At 40.0% G+C, this 17,645-nt stretch overlaps 1 protein-coding gene across 3 annotated transcripts in view; it reads left to right on the top strand.

Annotated features, from left to right (window-relative positions):
- The window catches only part of GIPC2 (GIPC PDZ domain containing family member 2), an 88,534-nt gene extending 83,486 nt beyond the window's left edge, over positions 1-5,048 (top strand). For all 3 annotated transcript variants that reach the window (XM_003356421.5, XM_021096424.1, XM_021096423.1), the window contains one exon: positions 32-5,048. In XM_003356421.5, the coding sequence (XP_003356469.2) occupies positions 32-177 (146 nt within the window). In that variant the 3' untranslated portion in view covers positions 178-5,048. The remainder of the gene's footprint in view (positions 1-31) is intronic.

Below are 17,645 nucleotides of genomic sequence, written 5' to 3'. Positions count from 1 at the left end.
ATCATTAATTTTTAAAAATTATTTTTGATAGCTACCACAATGTTTGAAGCTGGAAAGGACAAAGGTAATCCAGATGAATTTGCGGTGGCACTTGATGAAACTCTTGGAGACTTTGCGTTCCCAGATGAATTTGTTTTTGATGTTTGGGGAGTCATTGGTGATGCCAAACGAGAATGACCATGATGTGAATCATCGTCTCTGGAGGAATGAACCGTGGTTCCTTAAAAAAAAACAGTAAGACCTGTTTTAGACACTGTTATGGACTCTGGTTTGGTTTTCTGTGTATGAAATACATGTTCGAAGTATAATTCTCAATGTAACTTTGATTTCTGGGCATTAATGCAGTTGCACATGTAGTATGCTTAATATAAATTGCCTAAAAAGTGATCGATTTTAATATTCATTCAAAAGCTTTTTTAAAGTTAGTTTTCAGGAATATTTCTAGGTAGGTTATTATTATTATTTTTGTTTTTTGCTTTTTTGGGGCCCCACCTGTGGCATATGGACGTTCCCAGGCTAGGGGTCGAACTGGAGCTGCAGCTGCTGGCCTATACCACAGCCACAGCAATGCAAGATCCAAGCTATATCTTTGATCTATGCCACAGCTCATGGCAACGCTGGATCCTTAACCCACTGAGCAAGGCCAGGGATCAAACCCTCCTCCTCATGGATATCAGGTGGGTTAGTTACCACTGAGCCACAGCAGGAACTGCCTAGATAGGTTATTTTGTTCCCTGTTGACAGCCATGTTTTGTTTTGCACATATAAGTAGTGGATTGCAATAGCTTTGTAGTTCTTTTGCAAAACCTTGACGCAGCGAAAACTAGGATTGGAGTACAATTTGCCTCATAGCATCTTCCTTTTGTTGTAGTAGCTTGAGCAGAATATTTCAGCATATGAAATGTGAATTATGCCTACGAAAAATATTGTTTAGGAATACCTTTTTTTTTTTTTTAAAATCCTCTGAACCAAGGGAGGAAGATTCCTATAGCCTGTTGATGTCTATGGCCTGTTTTCTCTCTTTGCAAAACAATGATGAACTTATTTTTCGCTTCTTTGTCATTGCTTCTTTGCTTCTTCAAACTTGTTGTAATCTATTGTGTGGTATATGTGTTTGCACGTGTAGAAGAAGGTGAAAAAGAGGCAGATAGGGTAGAAACCACTTATATTTGATTGGTTATTTTTTTAGCAGGTCTTACAACAGTGTTACTTTTCCAATCATATTTCCTGTTGTGTTACCTTTTATAAGCATTCCAGGGAAGGTATTTATGGTCTTTGTAGAACTTTTTTTTTTTTTCAAAGATGGTTGCTTGGAAAATAACCATGTTTGAGAACATTTTGGGGGGTTAAAGAGCAATGCTTTTAAGCCCCCTAAACATGAGAGGAGATGCTATCAGAAATAGATTTCTCCCCAGTGAAAATGAAGGAGGAAAGGAAAAATGAGAAAATATATTAGCCTATTATTTTAGAGTTCTAATGCACTCTCTCTAAAACCTTCCATTATTGAGAAAATTGAGGGTAAATGCCTGTCTTATCACTCTTCCTTGACATCTTACAGATGTAAGAGAAATGGAAATGAATGGTTTCAACATAGATCATTTAATAAGGCAGAGCATGGTGTGACCAAGCGTTCTTCTAAAGTGTTAGATGGAAAATGCTGTGTGCTGCCATAGAAATCAGAAATAATAACCTGGGAGGGCTGTATTCTAGGAAATCAGAAGTAGTTCTCTTTTCATGCTGGGGTAATGCTTAGGTAACGCTGTTGTTTTCTGGTGCAACTTCACTTTTACTGCCTTCCACTCCCTTTTGTACAGAAGTTTAATGCCATGAAGCTGATAGTCTTTGCCTCATTAATCTGAAACGTGCACAGAAACTGCTTTAGTCCTTGATGTGTAACAAAAGTAGTTGCAGAATGTGCATTGCCCTTGCCCATCATTTGGAAATAGGATCCAGCCCAGGCTGTAGGCATTTGTTGCCGCTTGTTTAGTGAATTTCTTTCCGCAGTCCCCAAATACCTATTATTTTCTTCATACCGCTTTTCATAGAAGGACCTAGGTAAAAAGAGCTGATATTTTTAGGGATGGGAAAGTTATTGGATGCCCACAGAAACATTTCAGTTTAAACAAAAAAATAAATCTCGGAGTTCCCGTGGTGGCGTAGTGGTTAACGAATCCGACTAGGAACCATGAGGTTGCGGGTTCGGTCCCTGCCCTTGCTCAGTGGGTTAACGATCCGGCGTTGCCGTGAGCTGTGGTGTGGGTCGCAGACGCGGTTCGGATCCCGCGTTGCTGTGGCTCTGGTGTAGGCCGGAGACTACAGCTCCAATTCGACCCCTAGCCTGGGAACCTACATATGCTGCGGGAGCGGCCCAAGAAATAGCAAAAAGACAAAAAACAAACAAACAACAACAACAACAACAAAAATCTCTTGGCACCAGATGGCTAGATTTGAAATGGCAGATCGTTTGTTATTGATGGCTGTCCGGTTGCCCTTCCCTTTGGGCACATGTGACACTTGGTGCAGATTCTGTGTGATTTGTGGAATCTCATATTCACAAAGTGGTGTGCTCATCATGATCTTTCTAGGTTTTTGATGTGTAAGGTACCCATGGCCATGTACAGCTGCAATGACAACTTGCTTATTAGCATTAAAAGAGCATTATCCTGAAGGCACCTTGTCACCCGGGCACCGGTGCTTTAATACTAATGGTTTTTCCCCCTTGAAATGCCTCTCTCTCACCTCTACTGCTCAACTGATTACGAGGTCAGTTTCTTTACCTCATTTTGTTCCCTTACCTGAAAATACATCTCTTTGCAAACTTGGTGCCTTTTTGGTAAAATTCTCAGTGCATGAAAGGATGCAGGGCTTCTTTCTAGTTGTCACAGGTGGAGGCTGCCCTTCTGCTGGAACAATGAGACAAAGTCATTTTTTTTTAAAACATGCCATTTCACTGGCCCCATTAAATGTTTTTGAAAAGCCTTTGTTGTTTCTCTGGTTCTCTAAGAACTTACGCTCACCTCCCCCAATGGAGGAGGATTGTTTTATTCTTTTAAAATTTTGATCATTTTCTTCTTCATTTCCTTTCATGCAAAATAGCATCTTTCAGTGGCCACTAAGAGGACACGCCGTTTTCTTTTCTTCCGTTTTTTTTTGTCTTTTTAGGGCCACACGCAGGGCATATGGAGGTTCCCAGGCCTAGGGGTCGAATCGAAGCTATAGCTGCTGGCCTACACCACAGCCACAGCAATGCACATTTTTTTTGTGTGTGTGAAGAGAAGGCAAAGGATGAATGAATGTTGGGTTCAATGGGATTTTGAGCATAGTTTGGCTCTGATCAGGTCTACACATTTTGATGACCACAGATGCATCCATTGTGAGTTTTTGTGATGTTTCAAAAATATATAATTATATGATGTGAAACTCTTTAAGAATTCAATTATGAAAGCTGTAATTAGTTAACCTCTGTTTGGGGCTGCTATAGCCAATATTATAATGTGACCGATAAATAGCTAAATAGAGATAATTTAATTTTTCCAAACGATGTTTCATTTGCAATATTTTCCCCCCATACCTTTTACAAATAGACATTTTCTAGGTAAAGCAGATTTTGCTTAGGCCCATGTTATTGCTAGGCCTCCGCCAAGTCCAGAGAGCGCCTTCTTGGATCCATCCCTTATCGTTGCCTCCCTAACAAGTAGCAAAATGGATTTCATTTGCAAACGGTGTTTTCGAGGAGTTCCCATCTTGGCGCAGTGGTTAATGAATCCACCTAGGAACCATGAGGTTGTGGGTTCGATCCTTGGCCTTGCTCAGTGGGTTATGGATCCAGCGTTGCCATGAGCTGTGGTGTAGGTCACAGATGCGGCCTGGATCCCGCATTGCTGTGGCTCTGGTGTAGGCCGGTGGCTACAGCTCCGATTCGACCCCTAGCCTGGGAACCTCCATATGCTGTGGGAAGCGGCCCTAGAAAAGGCAAAAAAAAACCCAAAAAACAAAAAATGGTGTTTTCGAAATAATGGTTCTTCTAAATAGAGCAGATTAATCCATCAAAGATGTAAAAGAGTGATCTTATGATTATCCTTTCACTCTGTGATCCATCTCAAAATATACAGATGCTGTGGTTCTGGTGGAAGTGATAGGTTAAAAGGATAGTTGAGTGTTTTATCCAAACTGTTGAGTGATTAAAGAGATAGGAGATGCTACTCAACTCACAGACCCAAGTATTATTTCTCTGTGTAAAATGCATGTATTGGGCTGTGGGAAGGAAATCCTGTGAAATCGGATTGTTATGATCATTATACAACTACACATGTGATAAATTCATCTGAGTAATAAAAAAATGCATGTTTATTATCCCCTTGACATGTATTGAAAGAGATATCAGAGTAATTACCAGTCCTTACACGTATCATGGTCATAAAATGTTTCTAAGATTGGGAAGTATACAAATGGCACAGTTCGTTCCTACCTATTACCTGAAAACCTAGGTCTAAGAAATCACTCAGGATGGTTATTATCTGCTAGGAGGGTGAGCAAAAGTTGCGTATGACATTTTTATTTCAATTGGACGTATCACATCTCTGTGAGATTTAAGTATATCCATAGATGTTTTCAAGCTATAGGAACAAAAAGGAGAAATTAAAAAGTTTCTGATAGTTTTAAGTAAATATTTTATATTATGACCTGTTGGTCCCATGTATATAATATTGACCATATACAGGTGAAATATTCTACTTTTTCAGAAAGAAATATTTTCTCTATTATAAAAATCATAGCATATACTTTAGACTGTGTTTTTGAGATTGAATTTGGAAATCTATTAATATGTGAGATTAGAAATTATATTTTGATATTGTTTAAAAATGTAATATTTACTGTATTTCTACTTAAATGTACATTTTCATGTATTGATCAAAAAGTAAATTATTTGTAAAGCTATAATAATTTGATTTTTCTGATATTTAAAATGGAACTCAAATAAAAACCTTTTCATGAAAAAAGTGATGAATGTTTTTATCATGAAAACAATAAAGATTGGGAGTTTTAAATATCAGACTTTTGAGTTTTGTCTAACTAAATGATGGGAATAACACATGCGATTGTCAAGGCCTTTATGTTTTTAACATATCTTTGGTATATTTTTTTCTTAACATCTTTGGTAACAAGGTATGGCCTCCAGGGTCTCTTAGTTTTAAATTCCCCAAATTTGCTTTGATGCAGTAAAAATACATGAGATATGCACTGTTCATACTAAGAAGAAATAGTCAGAAATGGTTTCTGTTATAAGATGAAGGTTTACCCAGGGTGACACTTTCTCTTTTATCCAACCAATTTTTTGGTAGTAATTTCGAAGCAGTAGTATAAATGGAAGAAATACCAGCCCCTAGCTCTTCCTAGTTTTGCCTTTTGGAGTCATTAGTCCCTCTTTGATAAAGTTTGAAGGCCTTTTAGAAATCCTTACAAATGTGCTATTTCCACATATGTGGGGGCAGCGTCCAGGAATCTGCATTTTGACACCTCCTCCAGATGGTTCTCATTGAAGTGAATCATGGACCTTTACTGAGCGTCTCTGAAGATCCGGCCCTAGCCCTAGGGTGGAACAGTGGTTATGACTCAAGCGCTCAGGGTCTATCAAGGTAAAGAGAGGCGTAAAAGAGATCTTTAATGCAATTAGCTAAGTGCTGAAATGCATGGATGTAGACTGGGAAAAAAGCCGTATGTAACAGTAGGACTTCTTTTCTTTTTCTCTTTTTAAAGGCTGCACAAAGGCATATGGAAGTTCCCAGGCTAGGGGTCGAATTGGAGCTACAGCTGCTGGCCTGCCCCAAAGCCACAGCAACATGAAATCCCAGCCTCATCTGCACCCTACGCCGCAGGTTGTGGCAATGCCGGATCCTTAACCCACTGAGTGAGGCCAGGGATGGAACCCACATCCTCATGGATACTAGTCAGGATCTTAATTTGCTGAGCCACTGTGGGAACTCCAGTAGGATTTCTTTTAATTTCACTAGGTGGGTGATTATCTAAATGTAACATTATTTGTAATTTGTTATTTTAAAGAAATAGGCTCCCTAATTGGCACACTATGGATTAGCCTATGTGATGGCTTTGCCTCAGTTTACATGCAGTATTTGATGCTTACCCTCGATGCAATATTGGCTCTTTCTCTTACCCTTATAGGTTTTTATTTTTTATTCTTGTCTAGTTTGTAGATAAAGACCCTCTGAAACAAATGGTTTCTAAATAACATTTTTGCTTTCAGGGGAATGGAATTGACATATACGGTAAGAAGATTGACCTTTCTCTGTGAGAGGAATTTCAGTGGGTGCTGGCGTTTCGATTATGGAAAAGTGAAGCTTGTAAAAATGCTACTGGAATTCTCCTTTTATAGATTTTTTTCTCTTATCGAGGTCCCTTCCTATAGGGGGTAGAATGCAGAATGTGATTCATGCTTCATTCTCTTATGCGTCATCTAAAAATATGTGGGAAATACCACTTAGGATTTAAAAAAAACATTATAGATCCAATGAACTCATTTAGCTTTGAAAAAGTGGTTTCTCTCCGAGTTAAAATTTCTGTCCCCTTATTCATATAGGTTATGGTGGAAATAATTTGTTTTAATTTGAACAGCTTTCTAGTGAAAAGTAAACAGAAATATAAAAATGAAAGAAACCAAAGACTCTCTTCCCCATAAAACAAGAAGACAACTTCCTCTTTTGCAACAACACTGGAGAAAAACGATGAAACGAGGTCATACAAATTTAAGGAATGAAGGAGGAGGACCCATGAAACTTTACGATAACGGGATAAGGGAAACATTGCAGCCACCTTCCCGCAATGCCCTTCCCTCTCTCCAGTCATTCCATTCCTGCTCTTCCTTTCCTGTCTCACCTCCATCCATGCCTCAGACCTTGGACCCGAGTTCCTCTCCCTCTTCCACTCTCTTCTTAGGTGACTTATCCTTTCCCGTGCCTTTAAATATCTTTATATTTGTCAACCCCTGAATCTGTAGCACCAGTTGGAACCTGTCTTCTGACATCTTCACTTGGTGCACTAAAACCTTAATGTGTCTAGGAGGAAAACAGATTTTTCTTAAAAGTCCTATTTTCCTCAATTTTCTGCGACAGGAGGTGGCACCGTAATTCACCTCACTGCTCTTTTACCTACTGTGTCTAATGCAGCAGCAAGTCCTTTCCATTGTATTTTCAAAGATGCCTCCCGCGTATGTCCACATCTCACCAGCCTCACTGTCACCTGCTTCATCCACATGTCATTTCTCCTGTGGCCGCCGCCGCAGGCTCTGTGCTGCATGGTAACGAGAGCGCTCTAGGAATGTTCAGCTCCCTCGATTTTCTTTCTTTTTGCCTGAGTGACAGAAGCTGTATAATTGTATATTCGTCATTTCTTTTTCTTTCTTTAACCCATTGGACGAGGCCAGGGATTGAACCAGTGTCCTCATGGTGGTTACCAGTTGGGTTTATTACCGCTGAGCCACAATGGGAACTCTTTAGCTCCCTTTAAAATGAAAATGTCAGTGCCTCACTTTTTTCTTCTCTGGATAGGTTTGGCATTAAGCTTTTTTTCTATCTTTGAGGGAAAGGGTTTTTGGATGATTCAAAATGACCAGTTTTGACTCAAATCCATGAGTTTTTGGATGATTCAGTTTCTACTAAAATGCCCGCAGGGTCTACTGTAAAAGAACTAGCAGGAAGGAGGCAAGATGAAGGACTTCCACAGGTGTAGACTAAAGGGGTGAAGGCTAAAGTGTGTGTGTGTGTGTGTGTGTGTGTGTGTGTGTAGGTGTGTGAGTGTATGTGCATGTAGGTGTGGGTAGGTGTGTATGTGTAGGTGTGTGAGTGTGTGTGTGTGTATGTGTATAGGTGTGGGTAGATGTATAGGTAGGTGTGTGTGTAGGTGTGTGCAGGTGTGTATGTGTGAGTAGGGGTGTGTGTGTGTAGATATGTATGTGTGGGTAGGTGTATGATGTGTAGGTGTGTAGGTGTGGGTAAGTGTATGAGTGTGTAGGTGTGTAGGTGTAGGTAGATGTGTATGTAGCTATGAGTAGGTGAGTGTGTAGGTGTGTGTAGGTGTGTAGGAAGGGCAAGTAGGTGTGAGCAGGTGAGTGTGTAGGTGTGAGTAGGTGAGTGTGTAGGTGTGTGTAGGTGTGTGAGTGTGTAGGTGTGTGTGTAGGTGTGAGTGATGTGTGTGTAGATGTGTGGGTAGGTGTGTATGTGTAGGTGTGTATGTGTGGGTAGGTGTATGAGTGTGTCAGTGTGGGTAGATGTGTATGTAGGTGTGAGTAGGTGTGTGTGTAGGTGTGGATAGATGTGTGTGCGTAGGAAGGGCAGAGAGAGCAGTGTGTTTAAAGGCCCAAGCTGAAGAGGACGGTACCTTGTTTTCCTGCAGGCACATCATGGTTAGATGGAGAGTTTAGAGCAACAAAACCTTTTCGGAACAAGAGTCTTTCAAAGTTTCCAGATCTCTCCTCGTGACGCAGAGGGGGTAGGACCCTTAGTGAGGGGTGATGTTTGAGCACCCAAGACCCATGCAGAAGCTTGAGTCATTGACCAGAGAGCTCCAGCCTTCTTAGAACCAGCACTTCCCATCCCCATTTGCTTCTCTCATCAGTGTTCACTGAGGGTTTTGTTTGTCACCAGTCTTGCCTGTTGTCTGATGGTAGTGTCACCCCATCAGCTGGGACCTCTGGCTTCTTCTCGTGACTGCCCTATCCCCAGGCTTTTTTTAAAAATTAAAAATAAATTTTTATTTTATTTATTTATTTTTTTGTCTTTTGTCCTTCCAGGGCTGCACCCTCGGCATATGGAGGTTCCCAGGCTAGGGGTCTAATTGGAGCTGTTGCTGCCGGCCTACACCACAGCCACAGCAATGTGGGATCCGAGCTGAGTCTGTGACCTACAACCACAGCTCATGGCAACTTGGGATCGTTAACCCACTAAGTGAGGCCAGGGATTGAACCTGCGTCCTCATGGTTCCTAGTCAGATTCGTTTCCGCTGTGCTATGATGGGAACTCCTAAAAACAAATTTTTTTGGCCATGCCCATAGCAGGCAGAAGTTTGGGGGCCAGGGATTGAACCTGTGCCACTGTGGTGACCCAAGCCACAGCAGTGATAGCACCAGATCCTTAACCTACTGAGCCACCAGGGAACTCCCCCAGGCTCTCTCTCTCTTTTTTTTTAAAGCACACATAAGCTTTAAAAAAGAGATACAGTCTTTTGGATGCCTGGTAGCCCCTGAGGGAAAAATCCTTGCTTCTGTACTTGAAAGGCTAACCTGAACTAGCTCAAGGTTCCTGACTGGGACATCCGCAAATGGCATGTTAATGGGATCACATAACTCCCTTTCAAGCTCTTTATAGTGGCCTCCAGAGTCCTGCCCTCCTCACTGCCACACTCCCCTTAGCTCTGTGCTCTGGTTACACTGAGCTCTCTTTTGACTTCCAAGTCCTTTCTCAGATCTTTTTTCTTGCTGTTTTCTCTGCCTTGAACACCCTTCCTCCTATTCTCACGGCTTGGTCCTTGTCATCCTTCTTTTGTTAGTTTAAATGTCACTTCTCTGGAAAAGGCTGTTTTGACCTCCTCCTTCTCCTTATTCTCTATATTCTTTTTTTTTTTTTAATGCCCCCCCCACCCCCCGCATGCCACAGCAGCGAGAACGCCAGGTCCTTAATACCCTAGGCCACCAGGGAATTCCAGTTCTCTGTATTCTTGACTTCAGCCCTTGTTTGTTTTCATCACAACCCACAGTTATTTGTAATTTTTTTTATTAGTTTGTTTTTATTTTCTATTCCCCACTGAAGATGAGCTTCTTGGTGGTGGGATTGTTTATGTCTTTCTCATCATCGTATCCCCAGCACTTAGCATGGAGCCTGGTGTATAGCAAGAGCTTAAAAAGTCATTTGATGAGGAACTTAGATTACAAACGTATTGAGTGCCTACTGTGTGTCCAGCTGTAGGAAAGCCCTCAACAGCTCCCCTGAGATGGGTCAAGATTATTCCCATTTTAAAGATGAAGAAATAGGTCCAAAGAAATCAAACAACTCGCTCCGGCACCTCTTTGATTAGTGGCAAAGACGAGATTTGAACTTCCTTTTGAGTCCTGAGCTTTCTGCAAAATTGATCCTGTTAATACTTTACCCGAGCAATGTTTGGAGTCACTCAACTGAAGAAATGTGTGGAGGGGATCAAAAGTTGGGGAACAAAGCTATAGATTCTGTTAACAGCTCTCCTTGGCCTGAGGGAGGGAGCTGCTACACAGGGTCAGGCCAAGGAGTAGACTTAAAAGGCTAAGTGACAGATTTTAGGTTAGAAATCATATACTGAAGGATTTTAATGGTTCTTTAAAAATTGTAATTGGTAATAAGTCTGGATTTTTTTGTACTCACAGACATAATAATTTATTGCTAGTTTGATTGAACAACAACAAAAAAAGATTAAGTCCTGACCATTTTTTAGAGAATGAGTTCTGGCTACTGAAATCCTTCAAAGCTGCTTTGATCAAAGAATAGATCTGTGGTTGCCAAAGGGGAGGGGGAGGGAGTGGGATGGACTGGGATTTTGGGATTAATAGATGCAAACTCTACATTTAGAATCTATCAACAGTGAGGTTGTACTGTACAGCACAGGGGACTATATCCAGTCTCCGGGGATAGACCATGGTGGGAGATAATACAAGAATGAGAATGTATATATATGTATGACTGGGTCACTTTGCTGTACAGCGGAAATTGGCACAATGTTGTAAATCAACCATAATAAAAAAATTTAAAAACCAAACATCACTTCAAAAAACTTCTGTTTAAAGTGATTTCATGGTTTAGTTATTTTGACTGGGGCTCTGCGTATTTTGCTCTGGAGTCATTATTGTTTATGTTTCAGTAAACTCTTAAGGGGTGATCTTCAGGCTTGTTTTTAATAGGATGAAACAAATTTTAAAAAGTAGCAGCTTGTTATCAAATGCTCTGTGTGCCTTTTACTGTTTGAAAATGTCATTAGCATTTGGGGTTTCATGGAGCATGGAATATCATCATTAACCATTTTTAAGACTAAGATACTTGAGTTCTGAGAAATGAATTGGGAAGTTATATTGCTTAAGACTACTTATTTCTGGACCAAAACTCTTAATTTATATGCTGAAGGGGTGAGTTTATCGAGATGATTGTAAATTCCGTGAATATGTTCCCTACTCAATTCTTTTCTATACATGAGTGGTCCATTTCAACATATCAGCTTAAGAGTGATGAGTAGGGAATATTTGTAAGGCTTTCTTCAATATTAAACAGGAAGTAAGACTATTTGTAACTACGGTGTTTTGAAAGATTATATCAACCATGTTCCTTTCCAGGGCATTACATATTCATTTGTAATTTGGACATGTTTATCGCATTCCTATTGAAATGAGGTCCAAGGACGTTCTGAAGTGGGAAGGTACACTGACAAATAGAGAGGAGCAGCATTTTCAAGAGCGATCATTTTAAAATTCCAAGGAGTAGTTCTATGGCTCTCCTTGTTAACTTCCTTGATCGACATTTTTAATAAGCTTGGTTTAATATTTAAAAATAAATTAATTCATTCCTAGAAAGATTCCTCCAGGTGATCTATTGCTTATTTCACTAATTAGAAACTCCACTGCTATCTCCTTGTCCAATATGGCGGAATTCACTAGGCAACTTAAAAAATTTACCTTGGCTGTCCAGTAGGTGGCATTGCTTGCCCTGGCTGCTACCTCAAGTCTCTCTTCCTCTGGGGGAACCAGAATAGCAAGTCAGGTATTTGTTACATTTTTGTCGTATCCATTCTGACTTGTCCACAGTCTCATTTTTGAGCTTATCTGTGATTTCACTAAGGGTAGTCCCTTGACAGCTAAAGTGTCTTTGATACCCAGATAACTTCTCCTCGAAGTCTTGGGGCTGATATCGTGTGGTTTCAGAGAGCGTTCAGAGCGAATGACTAATTCTACAAAACCAACCAAGGTTCCTCTAGACGTGAGAGGTGAAGAAATGACTGAGCACTGAAATGCTACAGAGGTAATTATGGTTAATATCCTGTGAAAGTTATAGATGGCTTCAAACCAAGCATAAAATTAAATAGGTACGTTAAAACCTTTAAAACCTCATTCATGACTTCAAAACTTTTAAATAAGTTTCGAGCAAACAGTTAATTGGGAATTCATTTGTTCTTTGCCTGAAGAAATAACACAAATTGAACTTTCCCCAGATTTAGTAATTAACTAAAAACTTTATTTCCATTGAATTAGAATTCTGGCCAGAGGTTGATTCCTATGCTACTATTTCAACAGCTATCACCTGAACTAACACTTCTTCTCCTTGGTGTTTTTCACATTTAAATAATTTGCCAACACTTTTGAGGTACATCACTTTTGTGCTTATCATAGGATTTTGCTCCTTACTTATTATATATTAGCTCTGTTATCACCTGATGTTACTTGGGAGACCCATTGGCTAAAGTTAAATCACATTTGTCAGAAAGAAGAGTGTTTAAAGTTGGAATTGTAATAGTCTCCTATCCTCGTAATATGCAACTGCTCTCTTATAGATCACATCCATCAATTCAGCACCTCCAATGCAAAATGTTTTCTCTGGGCTTCATAACTGGTCTTGGTATGACAGAGGCTCATGGGGAAGAATAGAGATATAAAAGCAACGGAGAAGCTGAAAGCAATCAGTGGCTTCTCGAAAATTTCCCTGTACTAGACCTACTGAAAAGCCCTGCTGTAAGCATTGATCTTATTTTAAATGTCCAACTTCTTCATGTTGTTTTGATAAGAAGGATTTCATAATCTCTAGAGCTTAGTAATTGGTTCCAGGAATAGCATAGACACTTAGGTGGTAAATGGTAGACATTAAACTCTTGTTATAACATAGCTGATCTGTGGCTCATTTTGGCATCGCTCTTTTCTCTGTCCACAGAGTTTTATTAGGTATAGCATAGTTCTTCCTTGTTGGAACCACACATCCCAGCCAAATGGGCTTAAATCTCAATAGCCAGTGAGAGACTGTATCTCCTGTTTGACAGTCACAGGGGTCAGTATCCATGTGCCTTATTTTCTGGTATCTGGAGGGTTATGGCTCATCTCTTTGAGGGCAAAGTCTCCACTTCAAGCATCAGTCCCAACTGCCCCAGAGGGAATATTCTTCTCTTGATTTATGATCTGGGACCTCTCATTGTCCCTGGACTCCTCTAAGCTGAACTTTATGTAAATCATCCTCTTAGGTTTCAGTTATAGAGAGCAGAATCTGCTGAAGTTGCTTTATGCAGAAAGGGATTATTATAAGTTATTAAATAGGTCTCAGAATTATTAGATGGACTGGAGAGAAGACTTTAAGCTGAGGAGGCAGACACTGGGGTGAATTCTCAAAGCCTTGATGCCCCACTGGTTTGCTAAAAGAGCTGCTGCCCTGGTCAGGAAGCTGCTTTTGCTAAAATGGTACCAACTCTGGGGCCATACCACTCTGCTCTAGCTGCACTGGCACAAATGATGCCATGTGCTTTTCCTTTTGCAATTAATTTGTCCTGAATTCAAGTCTTAATTGCATGTGATTGGCAGAACTTAAGTCACATCCATAACCCATAGCTTCAAAGGAACTTGAAGAAAATAAAAGCTTTTTGGCCATTGAAGTATCAGAAGGATCACGTAAGATTATTGGAATAGATGTGACCATGCCAATCCACAATTTTTGCCACTACTCATAGTCTGTTGAAGTCAGATTGAGTCAACTCACTTCCCCAATTAGTAAAAATCCATGCATCCTTTTTTTTTCCTTTTGTCTCTTTAGGGCCACACACCTAGCCTATGGAGGTTCCCAGGCTAGGGGTTAAATTGGAGCCATAGCCACTAGCCTACACCACAGCCACAGCAAAGCAAGATCTGAGCTGCATCTGTGACCTACACCACAGTTCACAGCAATGCCAGATCCTTAGCCCACTGAGCGAGGCGAGGCCAGGGATCAAACCTGAGTCCTCATGGATACTAGTCAGATTCGTTTCTGCTGAGTCATGAAAAGAACTCTTCATCCAGCCTTTTTTGTCATGATGTGTAGTAAGCAGATAGCCAGAATATATTTATATAGATTGGTAAAGTGTTTTTCCTTTATCTCTGCTGCCATGCTTCTACTTCTAAATAAAATCAGTAGTTTAATGAATAAGAAATAATATCTTTTGTAGAGGCTTATGTGAAAGTTGGTAAAATATTGAACATAGATGGATGATACGGTACCACCCAAGCAGATCCCATTGCCTTAAGACAAAATCATCTACATGAGAAGATTTTGTTCTTGAAGATAGGAAGTAAAAGTGAGTTTCATAGATTAATTGTTGAGTTGTGTGGTGGGAGGCAACTTGTTGGTACACCTGTTTTTCTGCATTTCTCTTTGGTGTTAGGGGACATATCAAGGCTGCTTTTAGTTTGGGACTCGGTGAGTGGGCATCCATCCACTGCATTTTCCTTTCATTTTTATTTTACTTGTTGGGTCATTGAAATGTTCCAGTTTCAATCTTTTGAAATCTTTTCAATCTTCAATACTTTTCCTTAAAATAAATTTTTTTTTTTTTTGTCTTTTTAGGGCTGCAGGTGCAGCATATGGAAGTTCCTGGGCTAGGGGTCGAATCGGAGCTATAGCTACCAGTCTACATCACAGCCACAGCAATGCAGGATCCAAGCCACATCTGTGGCATACACCACAGCTCATGGCAATGCCATATCCTTAACCCACTATTGAGGCCAGGGATTGAACCTGCATCCTCTTGGATACTAGTTGGGCTCTTAACCTGCTGAGCCACGACGGGAACTCCCGATTTTATGATTTCATTAGTAAGAGTGGTTAGAAAATTACTCAGTGAATTCTAACCCTGTGGTTAATGATTTCCATTCTTTTCTGATCACACCTCAATGCTAATGAAATCTCTCCTTCTATATCTGCTTTCTAGTGAGCTGACTCTGTCCACAAAATTGGCTGTGCTTACTCTTTCAGATGGAATATTGGAGTTTGAAGGATCTCAAGACACTTTGCTCAGATGTGACTCTCTGGACCCTACATTCTAAGCCAGAAGCTCTGCTCTTGCTCTGAAAGCTTTGAAATGATAGCTTTATTTGATTGGTGCTTCACATATGTTAATTATGAAACCCTGGGTTTCTTCCCAGAAAATGTACAAATGTACTCTATGAAGTGAAAAGGCTTTTGGATATTTATATATGATTTTGGTAATATATGTATAAAAGCCATTTTTGTGGCTTTAAAAGAAGCGTCAGACCTCTGATTGCATTACAATTCCCATAAAGCTAAAGCGAAGCTGAACTTGGAGTTCTTTTCATGGCTCAGCGGTAACGAACCCGACTAGCATCCATGAGGATGTGGGTTTGATCCCTGGCCTTGCTCGGTGTGTTAAGGATTTGGCGTGCTGTGGTTGTGCTGTAGGTCGAAGACACAGCTCTGATCCTGCGTTGCTATGGCTGTGGTGTAGGCCTGCAGCTGGGTCCTCAGTTCAACCCTTAGCCTGGGAACTTCCATATGCCAAGGATGCAGCCCTAAAAAGACAAAAAAAACAAAACAAAACAAAACAAAAACCCAAAAAACAAAAACAAAAAGTGAAGCTGACCTTACATTTTTAATTGGCACCAAGATTAGATGTGTGTGTCTCAAAAAGATTTTTCAAGGTGGTAGAAAGACAGATTAGAAAAAAAAAATTGGAAATGAACATTCTTTTTGCCTAATTAGCCTAGAAAGATCCCTTGGTTTTTAGGAACAGAAAAGAAGAAACGCCAGGTGAGTGGATAATGCAGTGAGGTTCTTAAATAATTCATTTTTGACATGTTCTACTGCCATCTCAAAGAATGTAAATATTTCTTGCTCTAAGCAAGCACATCAGGCCTTGGGAACTTGCCTTCCTATAAACCCTGCTCTTTTGATAATCCAAAGAGGTCGTGGATTCTCAGCCTTGTACCTGACAGGGTTGTAACCAAGCCACACAACATGGCTTTCTTTTTTCTTCTATTCCATTCTGGTAGATTACTTTTCTCCAAATATATATATATATATATATATATTTTTTTTTTTTTTTTGCTTTTTTTGGGCTGCACTGTGGCATATGGAAGTTTCCAGGCTAGGGGCCGAATTGGAGCTACAGCTGTTGCTGGCCTATGCCACAGCCACAGCAACGCCAGATCCGAGCCACGTCTGCAACCTACACCACAGCTCATGGCAACACCAGATCCCTGACCCAGTGAGTGAGGCCAGGGATCAAACCCACATCCTCATGGATATTAGTTGGAGTCCTTTCCACTGTGCCACAGCGAGAACTCCTAAATATTCATTTTTTAAAATTGTTATTTCCCCAATATATTTTTTTTCCCACTGTACAGCATGGGGACCCAGTTACATATACATGTATACATTCTTTTTTCTCCCATTATCATGCTCTGTCATAAGCAACTAGACATAGTTCTCAGTGCTACTACACAGCAGGATCTCATTGCTAATCCATTCCAAAAGCAATAGTTTGTATCCATTAACCCCAAGCTCCCAATCCATCCCACTCCCTCCTCCTCCCCCCCGGGCAACCACAACTCTATTCTCCAAGTCCATGATTTTGTTTTCTGTGGAAAGATTCATTTGTGCTGTGTATTACATACCAGATATGTGATATCATATGGTATTTGTCTTTCTCTTTCTGACTTACTTCACTCAGGATGAGAGTCTCTACTTCCATCCATGTTGCTGCAAATGGCATTATTTTGTTCTTTTTTATGGTTGAGTAATATTCATTTTTAAATTTCAAAAAATTATTGAACACCTATTATTTAAGGTCTGTGTCACCCCACATGTGGGAGACATAAAGTTGTGATGCCTACCCTCAGAGAGCTTAACTAAGACCTAGTCCTGACTCTAGCACTAACCCTTTGCTCTGGACAAGGGGGTAGGGCCTCCTTGTCTATTCTCCATGTCATTCTCAAGCTATCATTCTCTGACGTTTGCTTTCTTTTTCACCAGACATCCTGTTAACTGCTGTTTGTAATTTTGCTAATGTTTCTCACCACCTGATTTCAGTTTTACCTTCTGCCTTTTTGGTACTCATTTCTCCAACTCAGACCTTTTTCTTCCTTGTCCTTGTCTATATGGCAAATGTGAAAAATAATATGCTTTACTTAGTAAAATTTTTATCAGATAGAAGCTCAAATCCTGAAAGTATTAATTTGAAAGTTATGTCTTAGTCAGCTTAAGGGTTCCCTGAGGGCATAGTAATTGAAAATCTACATTTAAAAATCTAATTTAAAGTTTAAAAATGAAGGATACACATGTAAATGATATTCCTAATTGCTATAAAGGGAATTGTGGGTTCTTAAGTATTTGATGTTAGTACTCTCGTACTTCTATTAAATCCCAGACTAGTAAAATGTATAAATGATAAAGTTACTCTAAGGATAAGAAAGGGTTGAGAGAAGCTCATTTTGTTGTTGTTGTTGTGGTGTAGTTTTATTTTTTATTTTTTATTTTATTTTTATTAGAGTATAGTTGATTTACAGTGTTGTGTCAATTTCTGCTGTATAGCACAGCAACCCAGTCATACATATACACACATTTTTTCCTCATACTGTCTTCAATCATGTTCTA

The sequence above is a fragment of the Sus scrofa genome, chromosome 6 (assembly GCF_000003025.6).
Source record: "Sus scrofa isolate TJ Tabasco breed Duroc chromosome 6, Sscrofa11.1, whole genome shotgun sequence".
NCBI lineage: Eukaryota > Metazoa > Chordata > Mammalia > Artiodactyla > Suidae > Sus > Sus scrofa.
Note: the sequence above shows the minus strand (reverse complement) of the source record. Positions and strands in the feature narration are given on the sequence as shown.